This window comes from Watersipora subatra, chromosome 2 (assembly GCF_963576615.1).
Source record: "Watersipora subatra chromosome 2, tzWatSuba1.1, whole genome shotgun sequence".
NCBI classification, from domain to species: Eukaryota; Metazoa; Bryozoa; class Gymnolaemata; order Cheilostomatida; family Watersiporidae; genus Watersipora; species Watersipora subatra.
Window position 1 is genome coordinate 23,123,553 of NC_088709.1, and position 24,873 is coordinate 23,148,425.

At 35.3% G+C, this 24,873-nt stretch overlaps 2 protein-coding genes across 2 annotated transcripts in view; one reads left to right on the plus strand and one right to left on the minus strand.

Moving 5' to 3' along the window:
- LOC137386959 (mediator of RNA polymerase II transcription subunit 15-like) overlaps nt 1–5,255 on the minus strand; it is a 25,915-nt gene extending 20,660 nt beyond the window's left edge. Inside the window, exon 1 of the mRNA XM_068073206.1 lies at nt 5,080–5,255. Coding sequence (XP_067929307.1) covers nt 5,080–5,138 — 59 coding nt within the window. The 5' untranslated portion in view covers nt 5,139–5,255. The remainder of the gene's footprint in view (nt 1–5,079) is intronic.
- A 3,499-nt stretch (nt 5,256–8,754) lies between these two features.
- On the plus strand, nt 8,755–20,815 carry LOC137387457 (ribitol-5-phosphate xylosyltransferase 1-like). Its single transcript, XM_068073886.1, has 8 exons — nt 8,755–8,951; nt 10,388–10,582; nt 12,614–12,713; nt 12,794–12,938; nt 14,514–14,677; nt 16,393–16,569; nt 19,152–19,340; nt 20,098–20,815. Exons 1-8 carry the CDS (start codon nt 8,774–8,776, stop codon nt 20,303–20,305), a joined length of 1,356 nt encoding a protein of 451 aa, XP_067929987.1. The 5' UTR covers nt 8,755–8,773; the 3' UTR covers nt 20,306–20,815.
- The last annotated feature ends 4,058 nt before the right edge of the window (nt 20,816–24,873 follow it).

A 24,873-nucleotide genomic window follows, 5' to 3' on the forward strand; every position in this document is an offset into this window, starting at 1 on the left:
CATTGTGTCCTACTTAAATAGCCACATTCTTCGCGACGTAACGTCAACGCTTCGTTCACTTGCAGCTGGTCAGGCAAGCAAGTCATCATTGTTTACATTGAAAGAATGGCAGAGACAGCTTTGTTGCTACATGTAATTTGACATAACTACTAAAGTACACAAGATATTGGTTTAAAATTTTAGATACAAAGCTTATACACTATGCATTTCCTACCCTGCAAATTTGTAAACATAAAGTTGAATATTTCATATGTAAAGTGCCAATAAAATGTATATTGATCTATTCAAAAAATATTGCAAAATTATCAATTTTGCCCTATGCTATGGGCTAACGTGTCAAATAGCTAGGTGTACAAACTGATTTCAAATGCATACACACTGGTAAATGGTACACTGATTGCAGTCTGCCATGAATATAAATGTTGGGTCTTAGGTGTTATGCAAACAGCATCAGAAAATAGGTTTATGTTCACTTTGTTGCTTTGTTCACTTTCCTTAGTCCGGGCCATAGTTTTAAGTAGGAAGCCATGGAAAGTGGAGCAACTACCAGCACTGGAAATGATTCGAAGGTAAATTTTACTCCAAATGTTTTCAAGTGTGGTTGTGAGAGGTACCTAGATATGAAGAGCAAGAAATCTTGCGGATTTTTCCGAGATATGCATACAAATAAGTTTTTTCCAAAATTTTTTCTTAAAGTTCATTGCTGGCACTAATATTTGAAAAGTTGCTTCGCACAAAGAGGTGCCAACCGCGAAGTAGACGAAGTGTTGCCCATTTCATGAAGCTTTTCATCACCAAGGCAGGTGGACATAGGCTAGTAAATAAGTATGGTGATGGCTGTGCTATATTTAGAAGTGTAGTTAAACCCAACGAAAAGATTTTTACTTTATGATGGTCTCATAAGAATGCAATTATTTACTGATTATTTTGCAGGACAAGAGTAAAAAATTTTTGCTGTGCATTTGGTTGTTCTAATACTCCAGCAAAAGACAGTTAACTCAGTTTCCATAGCTTTCCATCGGAAGAAAAACACCTAGACATATGTAACAAGTGGATAGACGCCGTGGAACGTAAGGACTGGATGCCTTCCAAATACTCTGCGCTCGGCAGTGATCTCCTGCAGACCTCCTGGTCTGACAATGGCTGCCATACTAAAGCCTACTGCTGTACCAAGGGTATTTAATTCTCTGCCGAAATATTTACAACCGACTCAACTAAAGCATAGCTGACTGTTATGCCGACCAACACTATCTAATCATCTCCACCAGACCGAGATGAGCCAGTCTTGGAACCTTCACTTTGCTATGAAAAGACAACAGCCACCAAGCAATCTGAAGAGATCATTTCCGACCCTCTACATAAGCGTCCCTCGTACCTTGGAATAGGGAATTAAATTTTTCAAACATTTTGCGAGGCCAAGTATCTACTTCTGTACAAGCTTGGACAGGAGCATATAGAAACACTGCCCTCAAAGATTCGGGCCAATGGAGGTTTCAACAATAATCCAGATGTCTGTAGCTTCAAATCTGCACTGAAAGCTCGACTAGTGAAAACAGACATCACACCTAGTACGATTGCTAACTGTCTTGATTGTGATAGCTCAGATGGCTCCTGCTCCCTACTTCTCTCATCTAAACGAAGAAAAATTAATGTAGAAAGTGATGATAACTTCCATGATTATTTGGAATCAAGCGAACGGCTGGAAATCGATCTGTCAAAATCTGTCTCGGACATAGTGGAGTACATCGGTAGGTAAATACAACCAATTCCTCCAAATTTTCTACAAAACAAGAGATCTGGAACACATTGCAGCCTTGCTGCATGTGCTAAACTGCATGACTGCCCATATTGTGGTACATGATTTAGGTATGTACATGTATTTTGGTATTAGCTACTTTCACTTATTGTTAGTGGATAGAACAGATATACAGGTAGCAGAGTGGCTTGAAATAATACTGCAGCAAATCAGTGAGATGTAGGTAAATTTATTTTACGGTTGATACATATACTTTTTGTAATAATATTAGCATATGGTATTTATTTAGCAGGTTATGTGGTACGGAGCTTAAAACTCGACTGCAATGATTGCACCAGCTTTAGAGCCTCCTGTCTAGGTTTATGCACCAGGGATAATGCGACGCTAATCAGTGTAAAAGATAGAGGTGGTCTGTTTACACCTCATCCTGTCATCACAAAGATATGTCTAGGCTCAGAACAGATATTACGGCAGTGTGTCGACTTACAAGGAATCACTGCAGACATACACAAGCTGGTGGTCACTAAGACTATTTTATTGGTTTTACAAAGCAATTTGCATAAGGAATTTCCATGCTCAAGTCACAGCGCAGCGTTAGTTAAAACTATCACATCCAGATATGTCAGAATTAGAATTCACCATGAGGCTACAAAGGTAGCAGCTAACAAGAGTAATCTTAGATCAAAGCTCAACCGACTGGTTGCCTTTAGTCATGTGTAGCCTGTCACAATATGTCTAGAAAAGTGTACCATTTGTCGTTTGTTTTCTACGATTTTTCTGATGCTGTTGGCATAACACCTAAGACCCAACATTTATGTTCATGGCAACTGCGATCAGTGTACCATTTACCAGTGTGTATGCATTTGAAATCAGTTTGTACACCTAGCTATCTGACACGTTAGTCCATAGCATAGGGCAACATTGATAATTTTGCAATATTTTTTGAATAGATCAATATACATTTTTACTCGCACTTTACACATGAAATATTCAACTTTATGTTTACAAATTTGCAGGGTAGGAAATGCATAGGGTATAAGCTTTGCATCTAAAATTTTAACCAATATCTTGTGTACTTTAGTAGTTATGTCAAATTACATGTAGCAACAAAGCTGTCTCTGCCATTCTTTCAATGTAAACAATGATGACTCGCTTGCCTGACCAGCTGCAAGTGAACAAAGCGTTGACGTTACGTCGCGAAGAATGTGGCTATTTATGTAGGACACCGTGGCTTCGCATTGCCCAGTCTAGTATGTCTAGTAGGTCTATGCTATGACTACTATTATATATTTTCAGATGTTATCAAGAGCGACGAAGCACCGAGTCAGTACACTAGTGGTTAATTCTTGGTTTCAATAGAGATACTAGAGTCAGTTGCTAATCTACATAGTTTCCGACTTGCATAAGTTTCTACATCTCTTTCTTGCTGTTTCTGCATTTACATTATATCAACGGCTTAGTCCTCGAGTCATGAGTGATTAAGAAAGTTTGAGAACAAGTTGAGTTGTGTAAGGCATTTAGTATCGATTTTCTTCTCATCTCATGTGAAGTTGAAGAGTAGAATACATTGTGATGGTGAATCAATTAATGTATACCTCACTGACATTAAGTGCTCGGTCAGGCTGCTGTCGGGTCTGCTATTGTTTCTGGCTGATTTGGCCAGTGAAATCAATGTCAAATATTGAGAAGCTAAAACTGGCAGAACTAGTGAGCAAAGTCAGAGCTATGTTAGCTTTTAGGGGAAGTGGCTTTACTTTTATCTGTGCGGAAGTGAAACAAAATAAAGTGCCACAATGTTGTTTACTCAAGTCATATCATGTGTTACCAAGTCATATGTAATGTGCTCAGCGAGGTCATAAGTACCATGTTTGATCATTTGACTGCTAAGCGTTTTTATCTTTTGGAGAAATGCAACAAGGGGGTATCTGCATCAGATATTCACCCCTAATAAAACCAGTATAAACCGTGTTGCTTACCAGAAACATATAATCAAGGCTGTTGAATACAAATCACTGTCCAATCTTTGTGCATAGGACATAACTTTTTGCCAAAAATAATTCAAATGTTTTATGAAAATTCAGGTGATACAGGCAAATAGCTGCTCTGTCAAATTGCTGTTTGGTATCTTCATCCCTTGTATATGGCTGTTCGATGATAATCAGTGTGGATGCTATCACTGGTCTAAGTGATTTGACTTAGTTCAGTTGGTGTACCTAGTTTTGGTGGTGTTGATCCATGTACTGAGACATCTATAATTGCGGTATTACATATTTCTGAGAGCTCTAAGACGATACAGTGAGTTGTGCACAAGCGCGACAGATCAGCGTGGCGTTCATAATATTACAATTGCGTTAACAACGTGTACAAAAGTAATGATTATATCCATTTGATTATTGTCTTAATCAAGCGTTTATAGAATGTTTTATGCTTAGAAAGTTTAGGCTTGTCTTGTCAAAGTATTCAAGTTGCTAGGGCAGCAACTTGAATACTTTGTATTAGCTTTGCTGAACCTGGTACTCTGAGTAGCAATTTATCACAGTGAACACTAAATTAGAATGGCAACTCTCATGGCGATCCTTCATCCAATGCACATGTAAAACTCAAAATATACTTGAAATTTCACAATATTTTATCTGGCTTCAAAGCACAAAATTTTTTTGTTATATCCACAGCCTCTCTTACCCTCTAATATAACTGTCATCTAAAGATGTGATGTGACACAGTCTCATCCTTTTCTAAGCAAATACATGTCGGTGAGAATAACATACATAGACGGTAACTGTCAAAAGCAATTACAATGACTGGTGAACAGCCACACTTGTGAATGCTTGGCGAAACATCCCTGACTAGTGGTTAAGTTAACTTCATAAGTTAAGCTATCGCTTCCATCATGAAGTCAGAGACAATTTTAAGCCTCTTTTTCTCCCTTCTCCAGTTTTCAGATCTTCTCCTTTGTGATATTCCCTATAGATCTTGAGACATCTGTCTGTCAGAAATAACTTCTGCAATGTGTCTTTGAAGCACAAAGTTATGCAGATTATATCCTCACTTGCATTTGGCCATGTAACTATTCACTCGAAACATTTTACAATTCCCTTCAACTGTTATGTTCGTTAATGAACTTCCTTCTGCTAATCACAATTCATCCGCAAACAGACATATTTTCCGTGATTCTTACTCAAAAAACCGATGGTTACTTACCACTGCAACAGCGTGTACAATGGTAAAACAAATATCTCGTTCGTAAAAAAAATCCTCAGCAATAATAACTTAATAAGCACGCCCTAGCCTTTATACAACTTATTCTTGTTATAGAAACTCACATTGTTTGAACCATCTGTGTTCGACGAGCAGCACTGCGCCAATCAGCATTGTTTGCCATACCTAAATGTGGCTGTTAAGGTTCTATGCGTGTCAACATATATTTATATGATGACTATTGACCGTTTATTCACATTTATGATAAGAACGCTCAGTAGTATTACGAGTACTATCAAGATTTTTTATCATAGATATCAAGAAGTTTTACTAGCCATACTTCTACCGCGAGTCAACACTTCATTTTATTTTTTTTGCATTGATACCTATTCACCAACATAGTTTTATGTTGGATCATAGGCTTATTTTGTTGACGTCTTTTTTATATAATTTATACAATAAAATATTTAGCTTATGATTACTGTAAAGATTCTTAGAGGTATAGGATTAGTCTTCTAAAGTTAAGTAGTTTCAAATATAATTTTGTAGAACTTATCCGATAGTCTTTGCGACATGAGTACGACGAAACAAACTTTTAGACGTTAGTGCTATAATTATATATCGACATATATAATATATGTCGACGCTTTACACTTGTAAGTTGTCGTAATACAACTCGCCCGGTAAACTTCTAGATAAATCTTTTACGCTGCCGAACCCGACCGCACATTACAAAGCGCCTTCACCAATCTTAATTCCAAATCATCTGGGAAATTCTGGCCAAACGCGACGCTAATTGGGCTTACTTTTTTGCTATCCCACAGTACAGTTGATTTTTTTCATTTTTATGGCGATCTCAAATTGATTTTCTTAATTTTATGTTTTACAGTCTTAACTTCTAATTAGTAGGTGTTATCTACCTTACTCAATAATAAAAGGTATGATTACGGCTCTCCTGACTCATTGAAAAGTTGTAGGCTTGTTTTTACCAAATAATAGACAGCAAAATTGACCCATGAATAGTTTTGTCTAACTCAATTGCCTGAACACAAGATAGTGCTTAGTGGCAGGCCATTTGTTAAATTAACCTATTGTAGTACTGTGATTAACCTCTTTATTGTTATCAGTTTAACTCTTCAAACTAAATTATTAGCCATGCATCTTACAGCTATTCCAAACAAAATCAGCACTGGTGTAGGTATATCGAGAGCCTATAGAAACCTTATTCGTGTGAAAAGGCCATTATGTTTAAATAAATATCTTTAAAATTATGGTAAGCTGCGCAAAGTACGCGTTGTTGTTACAGCAAAGGAAAGAATTCTTTTTAGTTAAAAGACAATCTTTTCATCTGGATGAGTTAACTAGAATAATAGAATAAAATAGCTTTGCCAGTTCTTGTAAGTTCTATATAACTATATATTTATTGCCCATTTACTCATTGCCCAAGGAACGTCTTGAAGATAGGTGAAAAACATCTGATTGGTTCAGAGTAATGTTTGAGTGTCTTTCTAACTTTGAGATTTTAATAAGGTCTTCCATTAAAGTACACAAAATTTTAAAAGATACGTAAATATTGAATATATATTAAGCGATATAGACCAAATGAATAAGGTTACAAGGTTTATTTCTCTGTTTTATAACAATACATATATAGAGATAATAGTGTCATTAGTACTTCTTACAAGAATATTGGCTACCTCTTAATTGTGTATCATGTATCAGGTGCTTTTGAATAATAATTGTGCAGCTAGTTATTCTTTGTGCTTTATTGGTACACCTGACGATCTTTCGCAACACACTAGACTACCAGGGTAACTATAGGGCTCTCTTTGTTCAAGTCGAATTTGACAACTTGCACTGGCTTGACACTTTAAATTACATATGGAATTTTTACGTGGTACGAAGCAACAACTTTGCATTGAATCTTAAAATTGAGTAGAATTTATGTTATAGGTTTACATTTTCAGGGCGTCTGCTGCAGTTTTTTAGTAGGCAAAAGTAAGTGCTATATTTTATCAATATAATTGATAAAATATTGTACTTTATGATTTTTTTGCCTACAATAATATCATTTATTAAACTGAGTAGTGAGGAAAAACTACCAACTACAGTCTCACTATTAATCTTGTTTTGGGGTTTGTTGAATAAACTCATAGGTCTTAACTTTAAAGGTCGTTACGTAGCATTGTAGGCTATATGTGCAGTCAATTATCTCCATCGCACTTTCGATTTCATGACAGAGGAGTGTTTACACATTTGTAGCACACATCAAAACAAGATTGCCTGTTGAGAAACACAGATTTTTGCAAAATTTTTAAAGAAATCCTACAAATTGTAGTTTTTTCCCCACAAAAACCATGATTTAACTCAAGGAGTTAAATCATTTGATATTTTCGTGCCAACCCTGATGAATGATATACACCTTTCATCAATATTTTTTAATAAATTTGTTTTCATTTTGTATATATTCTATGCAGTTGCAATTGATACCTTTTTTTACTTGCAGCTTTCACCGCTGTTGCCTGTCAAGTTGTCATGAGCTCGGAGTATATTAGATTACGGCATTCCAAGGTCACCAATGACTTCCGCCAAGAACAATATATTCCTTATACTTCATCTCGCAAAAAGATTCCTTATAAATCCATACTTCTGGCCATATCTCTGTTTGTTCTTGGTACCATATTACTTGTCGTGGGTGGATTGCTAGTGGGCGGAGTGATTATACCCAAAGAGTATGCTGACCGTACTATACCGGTGTTAGTTTTGGGATTTATAGCCTTTTTGCCAGGATCATATCATACATATATAGCTTGGGCAGCGTATAGGGAGTATGAAGGATACAGCTACAGTGACATACCAGACTTTGATGATTAAATTGATAGCTTCTCCAACACTTTCCATCTTTGTGAGGAATAAGAAATATAAGCTATAGTTGTTGCACAACTTCACCATTATTTTTATTCGGTGAGTTATATTTTTCTATTATCTAAAGCTTTTTAATGGTTTTTCAACCAATTGCAGTTCTTTAGTTCGACAATTTCATAATTGTTTTTCTGCATTCGCTTCTTTCATATACTAATTAATATATTGCAACAATATACTTTGTACCTCTTCATTGTTCTAGCATGTCTGACATTGAATTGTGAAATGGAGTTTTTTCCTTGATACCTCTCAGTAATGTTAGAAAGTTCTTATCGCAATTGTTTTGCAGAATAAAAAAATTGGGTGATTCAATGTTGTATCTGAAAACCATGATCGTAGTACCAATGATATACAGACCATGTAGGGGGCTGTATATCATTGATGTAAACACTGATTGCCTTGGACATGCATTTATACCATTAGTATCACACCATTTCATAGTGTTGTCATTATTCAGCACATGACTTAATACCTTCATCACAAACCCTTCCACCATGTCTGCAACTTTTCTGTACAAACTATTTTATCACCTCCCAAACCTTATAATAGAAATGACAATCTAACCACAGATACAAGCCTCAGTAGACATATAACTTTAAAGCCCCACCTGGGGCAACTGTGATTAACATGAAGAAGAAGAGAAGAAGGATTAAAAGTTTAACCAAAATCTCCAGAACAATAAACACCTTTAACTCAACAAACAAAACTTGTGCATAAAATTTCTAGAACATATCAGGAGTTTTATGCCCTATCTTTACGGTAGAACACCTACATGTAGTATTTGATCATTGACTTCATTGTGCAAAACGATGGTCCTACTGTTATTAGAACAGCGAGCTGTACTTATTTACGTTTTGCCCACTTCCGTTACCATTTACTTGAAACAATGTGAAAGAAATGAAACTACGATTTTTTGAATGGCTAATGTTAACGTATACGTTTGCTGTGCTATTAACGTGTTTGTTATTTTTTAGAAGCTTAAAATCTTCTAACGCATCATCCGGTTCTCTGAAAACATTCGAACAACGTAATAGAGCGTTCAATGTTTTTCGGTTTGATGCTTCATCAAATTTAGGTAAGCAACCAAGGACAAGATTGATGCTTGTGTAATATGATCAGACAGCTGCAGTGAAATACAATATCAGGCTTCTGATTTAAGTTATTTTATTTTGGATCTGTGACGAGGATCTATTCATGCTTTCCATTAATAGTTCAATAGTAAAATTATTCCTTTTTGTTCTCTGCTCACATGTAAAATTCCAGCGTTTTGTTTATGTATAATGAGACCTGTTAGTATTAATATGCATAATAATGTCAATATATTATTGCTCAGGACAAACCCAATATGAAGTTATCAATGCGATCACCAAACAGAAATTGTGGTTCTTCACATCATTGGTAATAATTAGTACAGCTTTAGTGATGCTCTTTGCGCCTCTAGCCTGTTAATTTTGCTGTTATGAAATATTTTGGTTTGAAAGTATAAGACTGAAGCTATTATATAAACTGGAAATTGGTCAAAAATCTTCGCAATCTGTTCAACTTGCTAGAAACTTAAACATAAAACATGTATTTTTTCGTTTTGTCTAGCAGCTGAATATTTTCAAAGCTTTTGCCTTCTACCACAAATATCTAGGGAGCTATTGTTGCCATCTAGTATTATTTATTTAGTCAGAGCTAATTTTGTTAATAGTAACAGACTTGAAAAGTGAAAATTCTCTTTTGTTTCTGTATTTGCTATATATACTGTTTTCTGAAACCTTTTTATGGTGCTTTCTGTTTGACCTGGTGGTAGCTTGGTAGCTATTTTATAATATTTGCATCAACGAATTAAAGTTGAATTTAGTGACTTGGCTTGGTTATATTAAGTACTCCGTTATATTAGTTATCTCTGCGCTGCCACTAATAACTCTACTACCATTCCATACCTCTATTCTCGATTTTTTCTCAGCTTTGAAAGTTGAAACTGCAAACCTAAAACTGTTGTTTGTAACTTTGCTAATTTTTTCAATAGGTTTCAACTCCAGATTTGCTGTTCAAATAGTCTTTAGTCAACTTGATTTGTTTTCAAATACCTTTAGGCTCACGTTTCTTCCAAATATTTTAATTGTGCTGAGAATAATTTTTGCAATTATTTGTGGCCTCATAGGATCCTTAAAGACATTTTGATGCACTTTCGAATCGAGGTCAGAGAATTGCCACACTCGAATATTTTTAGAGTTCTCTTTTCTCTAAGCATTCATTTTTAAGATGCACCTATTGCCAACTTCAGTTTTTGTCACAAAGAATACCTTTGCTCTGCCCAAGTTGTGTTACCTACTTGAAAATATTAAGATTTCTTACAGACACCGATTATAAAATTATTTTGTTGATTTATCCCTAGATGGTAATATCAATTTCATTGTTATTGCTTGCTACAAAACTTTCAATTTTCATCACTTGCCATCAATTTCCTCTTATTCACATAATGTCTTAATGGATGGTAACTCTAATGTGTGATATACATTGCAGCCGTTGGCCAAGCTGACCAGTCACAACCGGTAGAGACAGACCTGATTTCTGAGTCAAAGAATGAGAAAAGATACTGGAATCAGTGGGCACCAGTCAACTTGCTAAAACAGAATTTGTCTTACATCGAACCTAACAAGCTTAGACTGTTTAGCCATGCAGATTACTTGGTAGACATTTGGAGTAATAACGGGCTGGGTAGGCTTATTGTGATTTCTTTTCAAAGGAACTGTCACTAGTAGGGCGCTTATTGCTGCAGGATTTTAGTTTAGGCATTGATTATGAGAAGTCTGTGAAGATTTTTTATTTTGCCACTCAAAAAAATTTGTGGATAAATTTTTTATCTACCATAATGTTTAGTCTATATAAATTTTAAAGTTGGTCATCGTCGTTCGGTGGCTGTCTAGCTATAGCGAGTAAAATCTAGCAATGAAAAATTCATACTGCAGAAGATTTGATCTCGAAACCTCCCGTTTACAAGGCAACAAGCTAACCCATTAAGCTACACGGGATACAATGATATAATGAGTCATTTTCAAGGTTTTCATTTTTGCATAGCGACTCTATGTTATGCGCAATGTCACTAAAGCTTGCTCACACGGCTCTTATTAGTAAGTTTAGCAATATGTATACTAGTTTACTCAAATTAGCCAATGACAACTGCATTACCTATAACTACAAGCTGTTTTATTATTACTAGTGCCACACTGGGAATTTGGCTAGTTTTTACTGTACTCTAGGACACTTATGTATTCGCCTCATCTAACTTTCGCGTTTTCGCGGAGTCATCCTTTCGCGAAAATTTCATGTGCGAAACTAAACTATCATAACGAACGAGCGAAAACGCGAAATTAAATAGCTTTGTTCATTGATAGTCCAAGAAACAAATGGCAGCAAGCGATCAAATTGCATTATCGACTTCGCCCACTCCATTCTACCTTGCGGTTCACAATTACAAATTGCTTGGGCTGAGCCGTCCCAACTTTTTAGGAACTTTCCGCGGCTAAGTACAGTCAAACTCGGATAACTCGCCCTCGGATAAAGTGTAACATTTCATCTAAAACACAAGGTCAACTCGAACAGATTTGTTTGGCCCGTTCCCACGAAATTATAAATTGCTTCAGATAACTCGACCTCAACATCATTTATTCAAAAAGTTATTTGCCCAACGGCTATGGAGACGGTTTTTACCGCTGTAGAATATCACTTTATTCGAAGCCATAGAGACAAACATCAACTTTTAGTAGTTCTTAGGCGTCATTATTATCATCATCAGTGGTAAAATATTCTTATTAACAACCTGTATAAAGGTTTGCAAAATATCAAGTTTGACCAAACATCCGCTTGGCCATGTCCTATCGAAAGCGTGGAAACTTCCGTATGAACTTAAAATAAAATCGGCAAAATTAATCTTTGTTAAAACGCTCAAAAGAAAAAGATGTCTTTTTTCTGAGCGTTTTAACTGCGGTCAAGGTTTGCCTATTTTAATTTAAAAACATCTCGTCAGTCACATCACCTAAAACAAAACAAATCTCAAAAAATAGAAAAATGTTGATACTTTCCGATAAAATTTTTTAAAACTTCACACGAGAGGCCCGGCTGAGGCCCTACATAAGAAAAACTTGTTGGGGGCTTACACCGCCCCCTTCAACACCCCCAGGTGTTCATAACTAGTCGCCTAACATTAGCCGCCCCAACTTGCAACCAGTGAATACAGGCCTGCGATGAACTTAACCTGAGGAATCTACTTATGTTTGTTCCACTGCATTTATTTTCACATCACTATATTTTCGGACTCATCAGAGCTGGGAAATTAAGGTGCAGCGAAATTTTACTCCGTATGCTACTCACAAAACTAAATACTAGCGAAATATAAGTGTCCTAGGGTGATAAGAGTCGATTGCGGCTGAAGCCACAATTGGGTGTTGGGAAAAAGGATTGCATCGCATGGGATTTGAACTCAGACCTTCGGCCTCACAGCCAGGCACGCTACCACCTGCACTATTCGAACACCTCACTGCATATTGTGATAATTGTACATATAGTTATTACACCTAAGGATCTCACATGGTGCAATGAGTTGCCACAGTGCTAATATATAAGTACACTATTGATTCTTTTGTAGTAATAGAGTTGCCTAATTAATTTTGTATACTTTTGTTTATGAATAATTATATTAATGGAGTTTTAAAAACATGCCGAAGATAAGAAAAGCTTTTGCCATCCTAGGTGATTACTTGTGGCAGCATATAATACAAGCAGAGCTCAAGTCTCGGCCTGACAAGCTCTACAGACACGGAGAGAAAACTATACATGGTATAAAGTACAGGTAAATTATTATCTGTCAGATGTCAATTATCCATTTTTTTCAGCCTCAGTTTACGTTATAACCATGGAGACGTGTTGTAGGTTTAAGGGAGGAGATAACTTGAGTTTAGGGTTTGTGTCGGACACAACAGAAAATGTTATCTTTGTGTTGAACGGCCGCTCTAATAAGACCCGTGAGACTACTCGTGCTTGGCTGGATGGACTCGCAGATCTCGATGCTCTACAGGTAGGAACAGATTCTCTACCTTTCTCGGTGGCCTTTGTTCCACTGGGAAGGTGTGGCTCTGCAGTAGATGGATATCTCTGTTACAGCCATGTGTAAAATTATAAGACCGCACAATAATTTTTATGATTTTCATACACTTAAACTATAGGACTCAATAAGCCCAATAATATTATAGTCAACTGAAATAAAATAAAGTTCCATATTATTTTAATCTTAAAAATTAACACTTTTTGTGATGTTATTGTATTATTTTAGAGTTGAAATTTAATCCTCCTAATTACATAACACTCTTATGCAATGAGATCTTATCTGTATTAATGAATCATTAGCAAAAGTTAATCGGTGATTAACTTCCGTGGAAGATTACTGGAATTCACAGATTTACATGGAATTCTAAACTTCTTTCGGTTATTCTTTCTTTTAAACTATTGTTTAAAATTTTTTGACTTTTTTTGTAAAAATCTTGGTTTTTTTCTTACCAAAACATGAATTGTTCACTACTCCTATTTTGTATTCAGGATACTTTTACAGTTTCTACTCTATTTGATAATATGCCTGCAAATAGAGATTTTTTGTTATTTTGCTATCAACAAAATAAAAGATTACTTACTACTTTCCTAGCAGATTAAATTTAGTCATTTTTGACAGCTTTAAGCTCTCATTTCTCAAAATAGTATTTAGTAAAAATAAATTCACATTTAATACTGCTTAACGACGTAACATCCAGAGTACTGTTTATAAAGACTAGTAGATAAGAAAAACAGATGGAAGATATTCTGAGCATTAAAATGCTAGCAATTTTCTGTATTCACATACTTTTTAAGACAAATTACTACTAGTTATATATATTTCAAACTCCCAAATTATAGTAAGCAGTCGTATACTTTTGCACGTGACTGTACATCCAACATGTGCTTCATCTAGTCAGTTTTCTCTGTGATTATTAGGCTTAGTAGAGAGTTAGCGTGATACATAGGATTTTAATACTGTCGGCCAAAGAGTCGAACTTGCTGGCTGCCAGTCGTGAGAAAAAAGTGTTGTTGTAGCTTTCACTAGTCTTTGTGCAAAAGTGGTGACAGAAGAAGAAAAACTACACAGTCAATAGGATGATAACATGCTATTGCGACGGACAAGTCATTGCGGTTCACCTTTCACTTCATCAAATATAATTTGAGGTTTTGTTGAAGTTTTTGTCAAATATGCTTTTAACATAAATTAGTTTAGGTGTCGAACATTTTTGTGCAAACACCCAGTATCAGTCAGCAGAGAAATTATATTAGTATTGAGTAGTATTTTACAATTTACTAGAAGTAGCATCTCCATTTTTAATTAACTTGCAAACCCTAATTTGTATTTGCTGCTATTGTTGCTTAGTGGCTGGTCTATCAGTTGGTGTAATTCTATATATGAAAAATCAGATCAGTTTAAAAACTGGTCACTAACTTTGTTGACTTTTACATTATATTTCTTTACATTTTATTCCGAGTTCAACAATTATGTCACTTATTGATTTTGGTGACACGAACACCGAGTTGTGGCTCCTGACTTGCGGTTCGGATGCTTGCTTTTTTATAGAATGTAGGGCTGGTGCTGATAGGAGATGAGCTGTGTGACAATAGCTGGCTGTTGGGCTATCTACAGAACAAAACTGCTTATTCGCCTAAATTTGTCTTTCTTGTCTATGATAGCCCACTCATCGATGATAAAACAGTCTTTCAATTCCCTCTTGGTGTCGCGACGTAAGTAAATATTTTTTTCCTGTTTGAAGTTGGTATTATTTTATTGCAAGGTAGCTGTTATGTGGTCCATAGGCTATTAAATAATTTTTTGCCAGCCTTCAGAAGCTTCGAGGAAATTCGAATTTTTATGCGAGTGGTGAAATATTTAGCTAGATTAGTTGTGTTTTGAGCAAGCCGGTAGAGACACGCTGGCACCCTATCGTGTCTCTATTGTAGACCTCTCTCTTGTACCACAGGCTCAGCAAATGGCATCGGTCATCTCAAATGCTGCTGACTGGGCTATGTATAAATAATTAAGCTCTGGTTGTATAGAACAGACAACTCTAGGCTTTCGTAGCGATTGGCTTTAAAAATGGCCTTTATACTGTTAGTATACTAGCAAAGAGAGTTGACCATACATTCCTATATATCAACAGCAGCTTAAAGGTTGACTTGCAACAAAATTCACATTACAGTTATTTGATATGAAAAGATTCATCATGTCTTACTCTGTTGTGTTGTATGGGCAAAATATGTGGAAAGCTGATTACAAGCTCTTAAAAGCTAAAAACGAACAGAAAATCGCAGCCACACGAGACCGCCATAGTTTGGATTCCCTTTCCAAAACGGCTCAAATGTGATGCACTTGTGAGATATGGTTTCTGTTTACACTTTCATGCAACCTTATTCGTCGAAATATTTTCACAAATATACTTCACGCATTCAATAAAACTATGTCTATTGTTCTTACGCGTCTATTTTATCGTCATCGTAATGCTGTCACTTTTAGCAGTGATATCTTATAACTTCCCGTAAAAAGTCGTTTAATTTTATAGCCTTAGCTCGAAGGAGTACATATCATTGTCTGATAATCATGACGAGTCTGTTGGTCACTTTTGATAATCGAAAAGTGCTGCAGAAATTATTTGCGAAGTATTGGGTCACATGATTAGATTACGACTTGATGATTGAATAATGCCGAAACAAAACTGTAAAGTAGCGAACATCTATATTTGACACGGGGTCTTCGGTAAAACCCGAAGCGTTTGTCATAAACTAGTGCTACGATAAGTTTTATATTGAGCTTTTTATTGGCCTTTCAATTCACGTGAGAACATCACGTGACAAGACAATAACCAAATTTCGTGGCTACGTCATCGAAATAAAAAGATTACAATCTACGGCGGCTTTTCGTTTTTGAGCTGTTAAGAGCTTGTAATCACATTCCCACATATTTGGCACCTACACCACAACTGAGTAAGACATGGTGAATCTTTTGATACCAAATAACTGTAATGTGAATTTTGTTGCAAGTCAACCTTTAACTAGGATATATTATTGTTAACTTCGAACAAGCAGTTTGGTCATTCACTGGACATGCAACAAATTAATGTGCCATGCTTTTCAGCATTTGATCTTTTTCTGTTACTTGTTCATTGGTTTTCAGTTTATATTTGTGTGATTGGTATTATTTTGTTTATTATAATAAATAATTTAATATTTGTTTCAAGTGTTTCAAAATTATTACATAATTTGATTATTACAATTCTTGACACAAGGAATGGATATCGTTAGTTATCCGTTATGGCTACTCATTTATGGGCCTCGCTCTGTTCTTTGTATGCCTTTCATGAATACGTTGCCATGTCGATACTCATTCAAAGTTCGTAGTGGAATTAGCGTAACTACTACATTGAAATAAGAGAGCTTCTTAATGACTAAATGTGAATTGGCAGGTACAGAGGCTTCCCACTGCCAGCATATCCTGATCTCGTTGTGAAAGGAGTAAGGAAGTATGTGTGTAACTTTATCGGTACTGTGTATAGCAATTCTTCCAGAGAGCTCCTCGTCAAACATTTAGAGAGAATAAATGTTGCTGGAACTTCTCATTGCTATCTGAAAGTGCGCTACACGTAAGTAAATTAGGAAGTCTGTATAATATTTTTCATTCGGCATTCAATGTTTGTTGAGTTTTATATTTTAGTTAATATTTAGGCTGCTTGCATGTAGGAGTTTAACTGATAATGAATTCCATCTCTACTTAACTTTATTTTGTAAAGAACTTGCAAGTGATAAAGGCAAATTTATTTTTGCAATTCGTAGAGTTGTGTGCTCCCAGCTTACTTACTTCTTTACCATGGAGGGATAACTCCTAAATTGGATCCCGTTGTCATTAAATCTCATAAAAATTCCCATAGAATGTTTTACTTATGAGTCATATCTCTGTGGAGTCCAAAGTCATATAATGGATCGTTGATTTTAAATAAGAAAATCAAAAGGTGATTACTCATTATATTAACTCAACGACTCAGAGTCGTTGCTAACGACTCAGTCACACAAATCACCAGCGGTTTTTGTGGTAAAGATCAGTTTTAGGTTTAAACATCTTGTACGTTAATTAAACTGTGTCAATGAGTGGCAGTTTCTTATGAACTTGAGTTTGGAATGATGATTTTTTATCAAGCTTCACATGTGCCGGTTATTTAAAGTAAAACATTTTGGGTCAGCCATTTTACATCTTGACTGTGATTTCTACCAACTTGAAAGGCAGTTTATTAAATTTAGTAATAAAATTTTGTTTTGCAATAAATTTTTATATTCTTGACTAAATCAGATTGGTCCAAGTTGTTTTTGAAACTTGGAAAGTTTTCCGTTATTTTATTTATGAACAAAATGTTCAGCGCAATTTACCAAGTTAGTGTTATGTAAAATATATCATTTATTGTTGTTTACATTACATCTCTGTTAGTTGTAGCATTAATCATTCTCACAGACTCTTTCTTAGCTGTTTTCAAGAGAGAGTCTTTATTTCTCGGGATCGATAAGCTCATGGGTGTAGTTACTAGAGAACATAAGTTTGTGGTAAGGTTTCCTAATAAGGAGGATACCGGGCTAAAGCTACCGAGATTTCAGACGTCTTAGAGAATAACCAAGTTTGTGCTGCAAATGAATATGTTTATAGATGACTCAATGATGCTGCTTGGAAGGAAAATCAGCTTTTTAATTGTAAGGTAATCTAAAATAAATTTAAAGGCATTGATAGCCAGGTTTAGTCTTTAATGAAGCTAATGAAGTTACTTGCCATTCTAAATAATGCTGCCACAGAAACATGCCTATTCTGTCTCGGGTTCTTTTCTTGTACTATGTCCGGCAACACAATGGAAAGATCAAAGTCCAAACTTATGCAGCAGCATTTTGTACATAGTTTGTGTAATTAATCTCGTATGGCTTGAATTTGATAACCTTTGTTCAAGTTGTTCGTAAATTAAACTGAAAAATATTTGGAACTTTATTTTCACGAGGATGAATACATCTTGTTTGTTGACAAATATGTTTTACAAAATTTCACGAGATGCATTCTGTCGTCTTAGAATCAAGCTTGATCTAACACAAAGCAATAAGTGTGGCTCATGCGCTATGCTTATCATTAAATCGTGTGCCAAGCAAAGGAGAAACATGATTTGTAAATCACTTTTTCTTAACCTATTGTAGTGCTACAGCCATAGTTCTGTATGGAAAGTTAACCAATCTAAAAGAGTAGCTTTGGTCCGGAAACTTAAGAGCGAGACACATACACACAAACACACACCAGACTTCCCAAAAGTCATATCAATAGTCGTACTTCCTGTTTGTCCTTCTCATTATGAGATCAGCTATTCAGGTTGCAGTGTTTTGCGTCTCTATTAACTTGTATTTTATTTTGTATTTGCTCATGGCTGTTGGAATAAAACTTCAAATATAGCCTCAGACACATAGCTATACATGTTTCAAATGAATTAGAGGTCGGTTGGTTAGAATTTGTCCCGTTTTTTTTTCTCTAAATGGTGTAAATTTTCTGATTTGACCGTATATATATATATTGTATATATATGTTGTATGTATATGTTGTATATATATATGTATATATATTGTATATATTGTGTATATATTGTATATATATATTGTATATATATGTATATATTGTGTATATATTGTATATATATATATTGTATATATATGTATATATATGCATGTATTGTGTATATATTGTGTATATATTGTATATATATGCATGTATTGTGTATATATTGTGTATATATTGTATATATACAGTGTGTATATGTTGTATATATATATTGTATATATATGCATATATATACAATATATATATATATATATATCACATCACTTGAAACAATATGCACAACTATTGGTGTCTTTTTTGAGGACGTCTGGACACGTTTTTGCTCAAGAGTATTTTCACTGTGATCAAGTTTTGTTGATTTTAATCTTGAAACATCCTGGTAGTCAGACCACCTCAAACAACAAACATAGTCTCAAACGATAGAAAAATATCCATACTTTCTGATAAAATCTTCTAGAATTTGATGTGCTCAACTCTTCAACTGGTCTTTACCTTAAAACTTGCCTCACTCTCGAATCAAGTAATATGATAGGGTGTATTTATTGGGATACTTTATATAGTTGTCAATATAGTTGCTCACTTCAATTGCAGTTGGCAGCCAACAGAGACACAGGAGAGCCTAAGTTCCTATGTGGAAGTACTGAAGTCGAGTGACCTGACACTCTGCCCCCTAGGGCTGAATGCTGAGAGCTATAGGATATATGAAGCTTTGAGTGTTGGCTCAGTGCCAATCATTGAAGACGCTGTCATGGGCTCCAATTGTTCTTCAACTCCGTACAGGTAAATGCAGGTGCAGCTAACTGAGAAAACAACTACCACATTTTTTCTGTTAGCTAAATTCGCTACTTGTCTACGAGAACCTTGCATTGTAGTGTTGAATAACAAAAATGGCGCGGAGTAAACAGTGATGTGAAAAAGGTTATTTCATATTGATTGTTTTTGTTATATTTATATTACTTTTTATTTTCATAATATTTTTAGCTCTCAGCAACGGTTGGTTTTCATATATTTTGGATTCCTATATTTTGGTTTAGTAGGTTTCGTATAGTTTGGTAACCTGATTTTGAAATAAGATTTTGGGCATAAAAGTCAACATATTTCTGTAAAATGTGATTTATATTTTCTAAGTAGTTGTTAGCTTCAGGCTCTGTGTTCAAACTATAAGCATTAATGTAATCATTAACTGTTTTATGCTATATGTTCAGAAGTAGTATAAGTAGTATTTTTTCAGAAGTAGTATTTTTAAATCACCTGCTTTAAAAATCGCCACCAATCATGATATCGTGGAGCTCTATGTTAATCATGTGTTAGATGGCTAAACAATCATTCCTCTATAGTCAACAACTAATTGAGGCATATAAGTGTTTCACAGTAATTTTAACCCTCTTCTATTTACTAACAAGAATCAGGTTAGGACGGCAGCTCTTTCTAGCCTTATTGATTTCTGTCTGACTGTTCAATGCAACCTGTTATATAATCCGCTTCTATGGAACAGGTACTAAGGCACTCTTTGATGGATTTGCTTTTTATCTTACAGGCTGCTGAGGCGGCATAAAGCACCAGTTGTGTTCGTGAAGGATTGGTCAGAGCTTCCTAAGGTTTTAGCCAATGAAAAGAAGCTCTCTATCGCCGCTAAGGAGAGGCGAAGAGAAAAAATGTTGAACTGGTACCAGAAATTTCGCTCTACTTTAGCTGTTTCATTCACTTCCACCGTTCTCCAAAAGTTTTTTAACGCTACAGTTTAAAAGGTCATCATTTGTGGTGGTCCTCACTGTTGAACTGGTAAAGTTAGAGGGTTAGAAAAGAAGATAACTTCTCTATTTCATTTAGCAATGTAGTCACTTTAGATTAGCTGTCATGATAGGGCTAAATGGGAGACTGCTGTTATTCCTTTGCTAAGCAAAGTTTGTATCTCATCGCTGAACAGACCTCTCTCTTTATACACTAAGTTTCTCTCCTTGTGCACTGATAAGTTATATTGATATTTTATAGCGATGAACGTAGCTGTTGGCAGCCTTACAAATATTTTTAGAATTATCCTTAGAATCTCTTCCCTATAGACTACAAATTTGCGGCAATCATATCCATTCTATGAAGTTCTTTTTCATTTGTTTTTGTACATACTGACTTTCTCCTACTGGTATGGCCTAATTACTGTTTATTTTAAAACACTCTTAGTCTATTGTATGTTTTGTTTCGTTGTTGAGTTTCACTTAGTCATATTTGTTAATGCTATTAAAATCCTCCCATTTGTACCTTTGGTCTGTTACCAGTGAGGTGGACAGCTTGCATTACCAGCGTATTCTCTATGTCAAAGCGATGCAATTACTCTGGTATGCCACCTCAGTAGGGTTGAATAGGTCAATTCCTACAGACGATTGATCGATGATCAAGGCGGCATTCACTAGAAGTACACACATATAAGACATCTGCTCCAAGTAAATTTCATTAAACTAGCTAATTGCATTATAGGTCTGCCTGCATTGAACATACGGTATGTGGCAGCGGGTTTATAGCACTGCACAGCTTCGTTATCCTGCCTTGCTATCTAAATCATGACTGTGTCATGCTACAATACAATCTCTAAGTCAGGACTGTGTCATGCTACAATACAATCTCTAAGTCAGGACTGTGGCATGCTACAATACAATCTCTAAGTCAGGACTGTGTCATGCTACAATACAATCTTTAAGTCAGGACTGTATCATGCTACAGTACAATCTCTAAGTCAGGACTGTGTCATGCTACAATACAATCTCTTATCTATGTCAGAACTGTGTCATGCTACAATAACAATCACTAGTACCTTGGCAGTTGGAGACCATCAGGTGTAATAATTGACTGCACAAGTATCCGTTCTGAAAGCAATATTTTTCCTAACCTCCAAATGTGGCTTCAGGAGCACGGACACGGCTCTTATTATAGTAAAGATTAAAGCTATATCAAAGATTTTAGAGTGTTGATATTCAGCGGAGAAATGTCAAAATGTTAGCAGTTATACCAGTCATGCATGCGTAGTGTTTCTTGCTGTTTAATGTGAAATCAGTATTTTAGTTATGCCTCTACTGATTGGATATTGGCCGGTGAAGGTCAAGGCTATTTTCAGCAATATTTTTTAGTTTTATTCATAGTACACCATTTAATGATAAGGATAGGCTCATTGTTGCTTTGCAAAACTCAAAAGTGAGCTCGCCCTTAACGAAATTAACCAATAGGGTGCAAGCAAAGCATAAGCCTCTAAACAAATACAGTAGGCGCTCCTACAATGTAAATAATCAGTACCAAAAACGTTTACGTTATCAGAATTTACGTTATAAGAACAGTAAAATGCATGTGGATTGCCTAATCCTTTCCGAGATCTTTCCAAACTCACCCCTTTGGCCATGCTAAAAGGAAAATCTTAACTCTTTTAATTTGTGTGCTGTACCGTAACTGCAGTACTATTGATTTGCATAGACAACTTTTCTCCTTTCTGTGATCAATCTTACTGGTTTTATAGACCATGATTGCGGTAATTTTACAACAAGTTGATGGGACTGCACATTTTCCACATTCTTTTACAATGATTTGTTTATTTTTTCTAATTAACAAAGTCTATTCTGCAAAGTGAAACTAATAACAAATATTCTTTACGTCTACAATAAAGCAAAACAAAATCTTTTTACTATAAAAAGCAGTTCAACCTGTTTGTTGTCTATCTGTATCTAGGGTCAAGGTTAGGATAAAATATAACTTTCGACGATACTCCAACTCGTGACATTCAGATTGGTAGACCGAGGCTGTAACACCTGCACCGATCGATCGCCTTTATATTTGTGAACAATTACTCAGCTGTCCTATTCTCCTTTTTGTCGACATATTTAACGATGTATTACGATGAACTATAATGTCGCGAAAGTTATATATAAAAGATAAACGGATGAACTAACATTCAAATTGAATTTAAAAACTTCCGATTGAACACTTTAAATTATATGGAATCTTTTACGTAGTACGAAGCAAAAGCTTTACATAAATTTTTTACATTATCGGAAATTCCCATTATAGGAGGTAAACATTACAGGAGTCTCTACTGTACAATCAAAATAGAAAGCAAGCACTGAACAGATTGATTTTTATAATCGTCGCTTAATCATCATGGTAACTCTATTGTTGGGTACTCAGGCTAGGCATAATCATCCAATCCCATGACAAGCTAGGTAATGGAGGAATTTATAGAGGGAGGTTTTCAGCTTATGAAGTATTCTAAATGCAGCTTGTTTATCATTCAGTATCGACTAAATAGACAGACATGAACTTTAATTTATTTGACTACAGCCTGTTATGTTAATAATTCTTGAAGTCTAGTTCCTTTTCCTGTTTTCAGATGTAGCTGAGGGAGCACAATTCCCTCATAGTATGCACAACATACATGAGTGAAACAAGACAATTATCAGCAGTTGTCTAGACATCCTGCATTTATTTTAATAATTGTGTTTGCTGTCAGTACAACCTTATTATTTCTGGTTTTTGCTCTCTTTATTGGATGTCGCAAAAAATATAAATCTGTTTTATTATCCCTGTAGCTGATTTTTAGACTATAATTTCCAAACACCTCACTGTCATCCTTATAGTCTACCTAGCTCATTATGCAAAACCTGATGACTGCGGCATTGTTGTTCGGTCACTCATTATGGCCTAGCAATTAGATTATAGATAAAAGACAAGGCCCGCAGCTTTGGAGCTTGATACACTGAGCCGTTAGTCACCTGAATATGTTTCAAGTTGGAATACTATTAGCTGTAAATGTAGAGAATGTGTTATTTTAATAGATTGATAGATAAATAGATAGATGGATAGATAGATAAATAGATAGATGGATAGATAGATGGATAGATAGAGAGATGGATAGATAGATAGATAGATGGATCGGTAGATAGGTAGGCAGGTAGGTAGGTAGATAGGTGGATAGATATGAAGTTTGTTATCTCTGGCCAATGCTGTTCATAGCAAATTAGACAATGAAACAAAAAGTGAAAATAACAAAGTGAAATGTTTCGTATTGGAAGAAAAAACTCTATTATGAAACTAATTATATTTGATGTTTTATTTGCAATACCAAGCTTCTGTTTACACGCAGTAAGTTAAGATGTGACCAATTATATTGTAATAAATAGATACATGTCATTTTACCTTTCCCATACATTCACAATGACATCACAAATCCTAAGTTTGATCAGTCAGAGCAATCATATTTGCAGTTATCTTCTCATCGTTTATCATCCATTAACCGCCCCTTTATGTCCAACAACAGTTATCCACAGCGTATAAATTTGTGTTAACGATGAACTTACACAAAACTTTAGTAGATGTTATCAGAAAGTATCAGTATTCTTTTACCATTTACGATTGTTTTAATGTTTGAAGTGGTTTGTCGGCCAGGATGTTTCAAGATGAACATCAATAAAGCTTGATCAAGGTTAGAAATCTCCCATCTAGGGAAAGTGCCATTATGACGTCTATAGTGCCAAGGAGACCGACAGAATAGAGATGCATAACACTGCTACTTGAACCCAATAGCCGATATCAATAACGAGAGAAACAGGCTGTTGAACAACTAGTCACGTCATTTCGGAACGTATTCTTCTGATTGTTTTAACTATTTTAATCTTGAAACATCCCAGCAGTCAGATCACCTAAAACATAAAAAACAATCTCAAATGGTAGAAAAAGACCGAGACTTACCGTTGAAATCTACTAAAAAATTTTGTAAGTTCACCTTTAGAATATTTTAAACTCTGCAGACGGTTTTGAAAATATGATGCTGGCTGATGAGAAGAACAATAATCAAGAAAGTTTATACAAGGTTCTTTAGCGATACATCCTTTGTAATTGTATCCGTTGCGAAGAGATTTGGCACGCAGTTCAATTGTTTACACTGGAAACATGTAATATACATGATGTTTACTTTTGCTCTAAGGCATAGACTACAATATAAAGTGGCCAATAACAATAAAGAGTTAATGTTTGGTATAGTTATTGTCATTTGAAAATTAATTATAAATGTCCTGAAATCCTCTCTAGCGGAAGTGATAAGACGGTGAGAAAATGAATTTAAAGTAACAGTCTGGTATAGATAGACTGCTGTCTCTAATCGCAAGGGAAGTCAGCTGAGTTGGCGATTTACTGTTCACATATAAGGCTTTTGTGACAAGCGATTTGAGATCACAAAATTGCTGTCAAAATCGTTCATTCTGAGTATCACTTGAAGCAGACAAATATATAAAACTACAGTAGATGCTCCTATAATATAAAAAATCTGCTCCAGAAATGT